Genomic DNA, 12772 nt, shown 5'->3' with positions numbered 1-12772 from the left:
TAACAATCCGCGTTTAATTATGCCGGTTAAAATCTTAATATTGGACATGTATGCGACACGTATACTGTTCATCTATCGCTTTGCAATCGCTTACAATAAATAATCGTCAACAACTTGTTAATAATGCATATTATCAATACAATACAAGATACGCATTTGCAAAAAATCTGTTGTCCAAAATGTTCTCAACTCAAGATTGGATTTCGATTTTGACTTAAAATGAAGTTTATGTAGATTATGAATAAGTAAGTTTCTACATAGATCGAGTTATCCTTCTAGTGAAAATGGCCACTAAATAAGTATTTTTTAGAGAGATAAAAATTAAAATTTTTATAAGAGTGAAAATTAAACGATAACTCAATACATCTGGAAAGTTATGTATTTATATTTTATCATAATTTTATTTTAAACGAAAAATGAAGTTCAATTTCGTGTTGGGGAAATTTGAGGCAACAAGTCTGTGGACTTGTCCACATCCTTTGTAAAATTTAAATAGTATTTAATTATTTATACTTCTCGCCGACTCTAATAATTTATAAGGAACTCAATAACAAATGAAAGCGTTCTTCGTTGAGAAGTAATATTATATATAACAATGTTGAATTTATTAACAAATATACGCGTTTTTGTACTTCTATACATTTTATTCATTTTAACTATTAAATTGAAATATTGATTTCAGATATTCAATAATTTGTAATCTCTTCTACTGTATTGCAAATATCTTTATTTTTTCTTTGAAAAGAAACAGAATGAAATGTACCAAGAATCATTCGATTATTGACTTAAAATTTTACTTACTTTCCCCAAATGTCCTCAATGCTCGTAGAACATGATCGCAGATAAATACTCAGACTTTTTCAATCTGTCAGATAACGATTGAAATGAAATATTCTTAACTTTGAATTTTATAGGAATAAGTGTGATTTTTTTAAAGAAGATTGTCGGTTCAAAACGCGGTCCGATATGAAAGTTGAAATGAACGGGGTAATGTAAAGTGCCTTAGAGTCACGTTTCCGCGATGCGGGTGCACGATTGCGTCTACACGCGAGGCGCATCTAAGCCATCGATTATTGATTCAGTTGTAAATAGACACGAATGATAAATTTATCAGTGGTAGTGGGTGCCGGTGAGAGTCCTCCACCTTAATATCTATACACTTTTTGCGTTTGTGTAGTTTACAAGTAGTCTTGCAATTCTACAGCGCAAGGAAACCTTGATACTTTGTAATCTCTACTTAAAAATTTATTTCGCCTTTAACGCGCTAAATTATTTTTTAATAATTGGGAATTTAAATTAAATTTAATCTACTTATTAGAATTGAAATTTAATCTAACATCATGGTTTCAACTTATCATTTAAATGATTAATTAACTAACATTATAATATTTGTAAAATATAGTGGAAAATTGAAATATATAGCATGAATTTTGTATTATATATTATATATTATACATATGTATATATATATTTGTATTATGTATTATATATTATGTAATATATATATATATATATATTTAATGATAAAATAGGTTGGGCTTTCTTGTAACATGTTAAGAGCCAGAATAAAAGACAGTTTTTCGTAGAATTATATATGACGGTAACTTTCACCTGACAAAGGAAACTTTCGAAAAACAATACCATGTCGAAAATATTAATGTATCAGATATTGTATTTAAATTATCTGATTTTCCACTATTTTAGGAATTTATCAATTACTTCAATTATTAATATTATATTTTATATATGAAATATTTTTAACAAATTGAAATAGAAACTTCCCCGATACTTACAGTGCTTTATTAAATATGTGATATAAGCTTTTACTTTTTTTTAATTAAAAGATGAAAAAATAGTATATGTATATATTTATTATTTAACAATATATAAATATAAATTAATGCACCAAGGAAATGATGTAGCGACATCTTATCAAATTCGGAATGCATATTGGGTAAGGTAGAAAGTACCTTTATCCAATAAAGCATAAGCAAAACATCAGTATAATCAAAAGAAGGTAATACAGTGAAGTCCACAACATATCTTACGTTGGTGAAAGATACATACTTTACCGGTAACAAGATTTTTGAAAGCTACTTTTTTAATAAATTACTTTTTCTAATAATATTTTTTTAATATCTAAAAAGATGTTAGAAAACAAAGAAAGAGTACAATTATATAAAATTATGCATAAATTTCTCTCTCTCTCTCTCTTCTTTCCAAACATATTTACGAAAAATTACTGGCAAAGTGTAAAAACTCGTCCTACAATTAAATTTGCCATCAAAAAATAATACAATATTAATTTTATATTATAAAATGGTAACAATATTCATTTTATATAAAATATTTAACAACAAATTTATATGTTTTTTATGCTTATTATATGTACATATGTCATATATTTATTCTTTAATATTTATTCTTTAATATAAATTAAGTAGATTATAATCACCGGTGACGGATCGTAAACTGCGTGAAGCATTTAAACGCATTGAGTCTGCATTCGTTGCATTTGAGCACCGATCTTTATGCAGATAAATGCCATTTTTAACATGTACCATTGTCCTTTTATCGTACTCTGCACACGTCCGAGAACAGAAAAGCACAGGTGAAGCATGTACTTGGGGGAGTTCTTCCGCTTTTAGCAATCGTAAAACTGCAGGTGCAGCTTGTCACACAATGAACAATGCCCGAACACCTCGGACGAATTCACAAATTATGCAACCACAGTTTTATAACGCAAATGCAATTTTTTGCAGAACGTCCTCGTCTTCAGATTTCTAGCCAAAATGAGATCCATCCATTTTTTGCGTAGCACCATAAGTTAATACAACTTTCACAAATTAATTATAATTGAACACTAATTGATGTACAAATGTATTTAATAACTGAACAATAAAATCGCACACAAAAATGCAATTAGTTTTTTCTTTCACTAATTAAATTTATTTTATAAATATCATCTTGTTCGAAGTACGTGTCGCAATACTTTCTAGAAAATGATGATTTGAATAAAAAATACAATATTTCATTTCATATTTCATGTACTTTATATTTAGTATTTTATCACGAAATAATAAAAAGTACATATTAATAAGAAATATATTTAATATTATATTAATTTTATCATATTAAATAATTTTTTAATGTAAAATATTTTTATATCACCACAAATACACATAAAATGCTTTCGCGAAACATATATTTATTTTAATAATATATTTAAAAGTTATAGTAAAATAAGTCTAAAAATACGTCACAAAGATAAGGAAGACACAACGTAAAATTTGTTTCTCACGAAGCCGCTCAAGTGTAGCAAAAAATTATTCGCGCGTGCAAAGTTTAAATTTCGCAAATTCGATAGCATGATCGCGTGCATGATTGATCACATAAACCATATGGTTCACGTACCCCCAGCATGGAAGTGACGGGTCATGGTTACATAAAGAAGACCCTTGATCACATTCTGTTCTTTTCGTAAATTGATATACACTGCAGATGTTATGGAAAAAAATGTGATTCTATTAAACAGAAAATTAAATAAATCTAATTTTTTCAGATTAAATTAAATAAGATCATAAATTTTAAATCCTTTTTTCTTGTGTGTTTTTCATATGCAAGATTAATCCAGCAAATTTTCTGGTACAGTTGAACTGGAAGATTTAATGCAGGCTCGATTTATCGACACAACATGCAATATATGCGATTTTCTACGCGTTACAAAAGAAACGACGTTCGTCAGATAATATTTGTATAATCGAATGACGTATTAACATCCGATAAAATATATGATTCTCCTCATTTGTAAGATCAATATATTATCGTGTGCCCCATAATGTCGTTGTCATTCCTAAACATGCGATATGCCGGATCGATGCACAAATCTCTGAGAGGAAGATAAAAGATAAAACGCTATCATGGGAAAATGGAAATACATCTCTTTCTTTCTTTCTCATTTTGCTTATTATAATTAGAGAAACTAAAAACTAAATCTCTTCCTCTCATATTCAATTAAAAGATAATGATAACATTATAAATGATCAATATAAAAAAATGCTTTTTATGTGAATTAATTAAAAAATTAAATAGAAAAAATAAAAACTGTTTCTCAAAGTTTTACATTTAAGTTTAGTTAAAGTCTTTTTTCTCATATCGTGGCCAATTACTCGAATGTATCTAATCAATATCAATGACTGTGCATTTATAGGAAACCATACCACTAATGCAGGAAGCGCGTGCTCCCCCCCCCCCAGATCGATTTCGTGATGATGGGTTTTTAATCCGGAAGTCGATACTTCCGAAAGGAAATACTTTCAAAGGATTCTGTCGACCGTTTCCTACAACGTGCCAACGGAAATTTTAACATCTATGGGACGCATAAGGCTGTTGTTCGGATTGTGATTATAAAACCATGAATGCATTTTCGATAGAAAGCACTAGAAAGTGAATGATGTCATGGGATTATGAAATCGATGACACAAATTACAGATTGCAAATCGTCAACTTGTTACGACATGATGTTGAAACATAAGCAACAAATTATACGAATAAATATTACCATAAAAAAAAATAATAACAATACTAATAAATCAAAGAAATCATCATCATGAATTATGTCAATCTATAGCTACGCTTGATATATATGTATGTTGAAAATAATAATATTTTTTAAAATAAAAATATGCTAAATTTCTTTTTAATTATGATTAAACTTTCATTTTTTAATAATGTACATACAAATCAATAATCAATACTCGCCGCGTCAAGTTATGAACAGACTTGATAATAAAATTCCATCTGTTCCTTTAAGTCTTGCTGCAATAGGGTGTTTCGTTCGCATACCTACGTGTTATTTACGAATATTACAATTATCTCGTAAAACTTTTTACACTTTGGTGTGTTACGGACGATCGCCATCGCAGCCGTTTCTCACGAAGGAAAAAATGCTCTTGCGAGGACGGTTGCTTCACGCAACATAAATTTTACGCATGTAACCGTATATTCTCCGTTTCATCTTTGCAGGTGTTCTTCGTGAAAGTTTTCGCACAATTTATACGTCGCGTATCAATTCTGCTGCATGTTAATTCGCGAACCAATGAACGGATAACGAAATTGAGTCGATATTTGAATTAATTCTTTCATAATTATATCTAGTTAAACTCGATTGTTTCACGATAGAACGAATTAGTATGCATAAATCTTTAAATAATTAACGAAAGCGTATTGAGATAAAAAATTTCAAAATTATAAAATTAAAGATAATTTAAAATTTAAAGGTGAATAAAAAAATTAATTGAGGATTTGATATCTAGAATATGAGGTGTTAATATTAAGGAGAAAAATTTTAGAAATTATTTTTCTAAATAATCACTGTAAGTGTTTATTTTTATAATATTTCAATAACTAATATATACAGAAACTAAAATAACAGAAATAAAAACTGTATAAAAAAAGAGTGAAAAGCAAGAAACACATGACGCATAATTATGTTATATGATACATTTCTCAGGAAATTTCACGGCAGATAACATTGCAGATAACACGCGACATAAAATGTTGCTATAATTTTGCATATAGATATGCCTGCAGATATGCGGGTTATTATAGTAATCTTTTCTTGGATTCTACTCATGAATTTAATTCCCTTTTACACTAGTAAGAATAAATACTTACAGTTGCAAACGTAACTGACACGTAGCAAAATATATATGTGATAGAATCGCGCAGAAATAATCATGCGATATTTATGTTTATTCATGGGCTTGTTTACGAATCTAGATATCAATTTCCTCGTCACGACTTCTTCAATCAAAGTTTCCCACAAAAAGAGACTCTGGAAAATTTATTCATCAGGAGCGTCAATCTTGGGCTATGTTGAATCGTATGACAGCGGAATTTATGTAAATCCCCCTTTTGTCCAGTTGTCTCGTCTCGTGTCACGGCTTCGCGTGAAATCGCCACGAAGCGGAGCAAATCGACATGCATTATTTATCGTTGGGGGTGTTCTATGGGAAACTCTGCGCGCGCGCGCGCGCGAGTTGAAAACGCACGTTCAATATGAAATTTTGTGGGAATTTCTATGTGTTACACGTACTCACATATATTATCGAGCTAACGTGCAACTGTTAATTGGGTCACTTCCGGTTCTCATAGAGAAATCACAGTTCAGTTCTGCTCGGATACATGTGGGCGACAATGAACCAACCGTCTTTCTATATAAAGATTTGTCATAATATTTTACGATAATCTACATCCTTTCAAACATCCGTAAAGGGTATCGTAAAATCTATAATTAAAGAGATCGATGCAAATATAGTGAAAAATTATTTTAAAATTATATAAGAGAATTACATTTATAGTTTCTCCAAATTTTTAAAATACAAAATATATTATTATTAAACGTTTTATTATATAATATATTATTTTATTTTATACTATTTATATTAAACTTTTAATTATAAATATTGCCATCTAACCAATTTATATTTAATTTTAATTATATACTATTTTCTTCAAGAACTATAATTAAATGCTAATATCGCATGATGAAAATTAATTATTACCACAAGAAGCTTTTTGGAATTTTCCGAAATAATTTTGGATCGCATGCATAGTGTAATAATTATTTATTTTAATTTAACGTATTATTCGTGAATATTCGCGACAAATGAAACAATCAATGTACCCGTTCATTCGTATTGTTGGTGCACCTTTCGCCGTGTATTGTGGGTAACCACTCGCACGTAAAGGTCCGAAGGTCCAAGAAGGGTTTGCCACAAACAACCCTTCGACGCGGCAGATGGTCGATTGAACAAAATCGATCTTCGACTTGATCTATCGAAATCTCGACGTTGTGTCGCTCCGCGGGGTCGCTCGATCTCTCAATGTTATTTTTAACAATTTCCACGTGACGATTGACTGATAAACGTCGAAGGGTTTCGTAATACAGCAGATGTTTTCCTCTAACGCGTTTGCGATGCAATGTTCAATCATCAATTTAGTATATATTTTCGATAAATTAGATAGCTTGAATAGATCCTTAAAGCTTAATCACGATAACGACGATCTAACCATAGAGAAAAAAAGAAAGAATTGCCTGATGATTTCATTGAGTGAAGATCGTTCGATAAAACTCGAAGGGTTTCGTAAACGAGCAGATGCAACTGTATTTGGTTTTTTGAAACTTTTTTGAGTATTTGACTACATCGTCTACCTTTTGATAGACGATATAATTTATTATAATATACAATTGAATTTATGAAAGAAAATATCCGAAAATATATTCTCTACCAAAACAAGAGATAACAAAAAAAGTTCGAAATAGAAATAATCGATTTCTTTTTTGTTTTTTTCTGACAGTGTATCACCTAATGTTATTTTGTTATTTTATCTAAATTCAGTATTAAATTCTCTTTCTTTCTTTCTCCCTATTTTTCTGTTCAGATATATTACATAAATGCGTTAAATAATCTAAAAAACCTGATTTATTGCAATTTAGACTGTGTGATTATCAGAGAATCCTAAACATTATGAATGCATAATAATCATTTTTATAGAATGTTAACTTCTGTAAAGTTAATCGAAAATTTTATCCGAATTTGACTAGTTATTAGCTCAAAATCGCTCAAAAGACTAAGATCACCAATAGAAAATATCCAATCATCATTATCTGTTGTGTTGTCATTATGTGTTGCTTTCTACATCTATTTTATGATTTCTACATATTTCTATATTATCTGCGACCGTCCAAAGTTCGAGCACAGTTTATCGCTATGAATTTCCCGGTAAAACTAAAAATGATAAAAGTGTCCATACTAAAAATAAAAATGAAAAAAACATTGCTCCGAATCCTGCTACAGTACAACGTAAACTTAATACAAATAGATGTTATTTTAAACATCTCAGACTAATCAGAAAATTTATTTGAAGATTGCAATAAAAATAATTGATTTAAATAAAAGTCAAACAATAAAGTTTCTCTTGGAAATTTTCTCTTAAATTTTTGGAATGTTATTATTTAACTTTTTCTCTGAAATAAAGTGATGAGAAGATTTGTTTGAATATTACAATAAAAATAACGTAAATTGATTTAAATCATATTCAAACAATAAAGATTCTCTTGGAAATTTTCTCTTAAATTTTTAGAATATCGTTATTTTACTTTTTTCTGTAAAATAAAAGTGAAATTTTATGCAAAAGAATTTAATGTATTTATCATTTCTGAGTGAATATTATATTTCTTACATTTCTAAGAAAAATGTTAAAGAAAAGAGGAAAAGAGAGAGATGTCAACACTCAAAAAATTTAAAAGAAAATTTTCATGAAAAGGAATTATAATTCTCTATTTGAAAATTAAATCATAATAAGTGCGATAAGCAGTATAGTCATTTATTAGAAAATCTGCAGCGATAATTTCCAAAGTAAATTAACTATCGTTCGAATGGTATAATAAATTAGTCGAAAAGTTAAGCGAAACCGCAAATTAGGCAGCTGAAAGAATGGCGTTGCAATAGAGAACGAGACCAACGATCAATGTGGGCTTAATACGCAATTAATGACCACGGGGTGCGTTGCGCAACCAAGTCGAATGCGATTTTCGTCACGACATACTCTATCCATTCTAATGCATTGTCCACCTACACGTGCTGCATGTCGAGTTAATAATTGAAACCGCAATCACTCACGAGTCACCGAAATCGGGAAAGGGTTGGCGACTCGCATGGGGGTTAAAGGAGCTCGGGTTCATTTCCCTGGTCTCGATTGCAACACGCACCGGCACGAGTCGCCAACAAAGAAGGTAATGATACGGCAGAAACGAAAAACCGGACAACAATGTCCGGTTGCGTAGCGGAAAAAGGTGCGTTCGTGCGTGATTCGTTAATTATTCCAGCGTATTTGCTACGTTATTCAATATATAATTATACATTACAATAATATGTAATGTAAATAATTGACAATAAATTACATTCATTTTGAATGCGGGATTGTTAAAAAATTTATTTATTTTTCTACATTTAAATTTATATTTTTCAAAAGATCGAAATTAGAAAATGTTAGATTTGAACATTTCATAAATTATCAACTTCAGTCTAATCGACGTTTAGAATACGGCAAACCGATTAAATAAAAGCAAAACAAAATTTAGCGATATCCTATCTTGTCGTCTGGCAGAAAACGAAACGATAACGCATAAATGTCGATAAACTGAAGGGAAGAGTTACATTCGTTGTCTATATTAACTACTGCGGCGCGCTTGGACCGGATAATTTTTTTGTTCACGAGACGAACTAATTATTGGTTTTCGTGATTAACGACAATTATAATAATTAGGCAATTTCTCCTAGTGCTTGGCGTGCTTTCGATAATCTCTTATTTCTTCTACTCTGATTATATCGTACTTGCCATTAAATCGCGCGTGTGGTTATAATTAATTATAGCGAATACGAAGTAACAAAATGTGTATGTAACGGCGAATTCTTGAAGAAACTTGGAAAAGAAACAAAGATAAATAAAAATCAATAAAAATAAACAAAAATGAAAAATATACGTGTAATATTATTGATCGCAATAGTGATCTTTATAATCGTGATTTATTATTTTACAGTTTCATTGCTCTACAGTTAGGTAACCCTGTCTTTATATCTTTTTAATGATTGTGATTTCAATTTCTTGTAATGATGAGTAATTTCTGTTTGATAGCTAATTTTATAACAATTAATAATTTTCTAATTATCTATTTTCTAATCTCTCTTTTGAACAAATACAAAAGTTAAATCGATAAAAAAGTAATTCTTTCTTTTTGTAAAAAAATGAAAATATAGGATGATTTTTTTTTGTCATACATTGTGAGAAAAATAATTTCTCTTTCTCTCTTTCTTTCTCTTTCAATGAAAATCAAAAGAAATTCTTTCTGTAATTTTTAGTTGTTATTTTTTTTCATAAAACATTATTACGTAATTTTAACTTCCTATTTTTTTTCATAAAACATTATTTTTATCGTCAGTTAAATATTTGATAAGAACAAATTTTCATAAAATATCAATTATCTAACGGTTCTATGCATGATAAAGGCAAATAAGAATGTCGAATCTTAATTTAAATATAAAGATATTACGCGTATATGTGCGAATTGTAAAGAACAAAATGAGACAAATAATTTCGATAGGTACAACGGCCTATTCACAATCAGTAAGGACGACAGCATCATCTACAGAATTGACTTCACCATCGGAATCGACAATGGAAACAGACGGGATTATAACAACAACGATGAAAGATACAACGACACGTACAACCGAATTCGAAACAACTATAACGATTTCAACCTCGACGATCGCAACAAATGAGCCGACGTCTGTATACGAAATACCATCATCCACTATGCCAATTACTCCATCGAAATCGACAATGGAAACAGACGGGACGACGATTATAACAACGACACGTACAACCGAATTCGAAACAACTATAACGATTTCAACCCCGACGATCGCAACAAATGAGCCGACGTCTATATACGAGATACCACCACCCACTATGCCAATTACTCCCTCGGAATCGACAATGGAAACAGACGGGACGACGATTATAACAACGATGAAAAATACAACGACACGTACAACCGAATTCGAAACAACTATAACGATTTCAACCCCGACGATCGCAACAAATGAGCCGACGTCTGTATACGAAATACCATCACCCACTATGCCAATTACTCCATCGGAATCGACAATGGAAACAGACGAGACGATGATTATAACAACGACACGTACAACCGAATTCGAAACAACTATAACGATTTCAACCCCGACGATCGTAACAAATGAGCCAACGTCTGTATACGAAATATCATCACCCACTCCGACAATTACTCCATCACAAATAACAAGTACAACCGAATCCGAAACAACTATAACGATTTTAATCCCGACGACGATCGCAAATGAGCCGACGTCTGTATATGAAATATCATCATCCACTCAAACAATTACTCCACAAATGACCACAAGTACAACCGAATCCGAAACAACGATTTCAACCCCGATGCCTCCAAAATGCACTAATTGTAAAAAAAATACGACAATAGATTGTATGAAATATATCACTGTCAAATTTGATTATATCCTTAAAGATATTAAGACCGGGATAACGTGCATTCTGACTAACATGATGATCCAAATCAATTTGCTATACGCAATGAAAGACTTTCAGGTAAAATATTAATATTTATTTATCGAAAAAAAACATACTGTCGCGTATTTATAAAGAAACAATTCATGAAAATAGTCGTTGTAGAAAAACCAGGAGATTAGACTTTTTTGTTTCATTGATGTCTTAAAAAGTTTAACGATATATTTAATCATTATTTTATCGAATAATCAAATGCAACATTATATTTTTAGATAGGCAATGTTACATTAATGGTTCCGATGAATGCAAAAATAACGGGTACCTGCAATGAAAAAATAGCCAAGATGACTTTGAGTTGGAAGGAATCTGTCGAGAGTCCAGCAGACGGCGACAATAAAGAAAATAGAATTACTTTTCATTATGCTCACAATGAAACGAAATTTTTCCTCGATTTCATTTCTATCGATGTGCATTTGGATAGCAATAATTTCCCGCGAGCACAAGGTATATCGAAAATCTTTAACTTTTAAACTTTGATATAGATCAACAATTGATATAGATCCTTGTTTATGATATGATATTTAGTATTTGATTATAATTATTTAATATTGTTATTATAATGATTGTAATTATTTAATATTTGATTATATGTTATCCTAATCTTTTTCGTCATCTTATATTTAGATATATCATAAAAGTTTTTTTCAATATTTAACAGAGAAAAAAATGCGTGGGAATACAGCAGACAGACATTTGCAATTATTTTCCGCTTCAATAAATAATGGAGTATTTGTCAGCAAAGTAAATACTACAATAAACATCGGAGATCAAATAGTCGTTGTTATCTCCGATATCCATTTGATTGCATTTAACGAATGCATCCAGAATTGCTGGAAAACAGGTGTATTGTTGTGTATATAGATTATAATATATTGTGACATTCAAAAGGCAATGCTTTTATTAATTGTTTTTAATTAGACTGTTTTTAATTTTGAATGTAATGGTAAAATATTATTTCAGAAACAGATTGCACCGCTGAAACAAATGCTATCAATATGATCGTTGGTGCAATTTTTATTGGTATTATTCTTATTCCTATTCTGATTCTTGGCAAATGGAATTCGAGAAGGACTAACGATAAGTAAGACCTCAAGATACTGCGAACTAATTTTTGTTTTGTTAAAAAATAGTTTTAAAGAAATGTCATATATAATTTTTAAAGACATCGTAGAAAGTGTCAATTGTGTTGACATTAATATTGTATTAATGTCAAAAACATGGTATTAAATTATGTTAAAAAACATGGTATTAAATTATGCTTTTCATTAATCACTTAAAGGGAACAAATAAATAAAAAAATCTATTATTCTCAACATACATCCTATATTCCAAATAATATATTATATATATTATAAATAATATATTCCAATTTAAATATAAATATTTAAATTGTTCGTATCTTATTTTTGGAAATATTTCTGTTACCTGATATTCTGTGAATTGAATTAACGATTGCCAATTCTCGTATGATGAGCCAATAAAAGTTGCATATGGCGTTGGGAAAAAACTGCTCTTTAATTACCAAGCTTTAACAAATAGCTCGAGGTTTTAACTGCCCCTGTATCCGTCACGGTTA

The 12772-nt window shown here is 30.0% G+C and overlaps 2 protein-coding genes across 2 annotated transcripts in view; one reads left to right on the top strand and one right to left on the bottom strand.

Moving 5' to 3' along the window:
- The window catches only part of LOC105258547 (homeodomain-interacting protein kinase 2), a 120056-nt gene that overhangs the window by 34601 nt on the left and 72683 nt on the right, over positions 1-12772 (bottom strand). The window lies entirely within an intron of this gene.
- On the top strand, positions 8836-12281 carry LOC112639482 (cell wall protein DAN4-like). Its single transcript, XM_025413538.1, has 4 exons — positions 8836-8860; positions 10169-11217; positions 11409-11640; positions 12157-12281. The coding sequence occupies exons 1-4, from the start codon at positions 8836-8838 to the stop codon at positions 12279-12281; spliced, it is 1431 nt and encodes a 476-aa protein (XP_025269323.1).

Source organism: Camponotus floridanus, unplaced genomic scaffold (assembly GCF_003227725.1).
Source record: "Camponotus floridanus strain SB8 unplaced genomic scaffold, Cflo_v7.5 scaffold68, whole genome shotgun sequence".
NCBI lineage: Eukaryota > Metazoa > Arthropoda > Insecta > Hymenoptera > Formicidae > Camponotus > Camponotus floridanus.
This window is presented reverse-complemented; position numbering and strand designations above follow the sequence as displayed.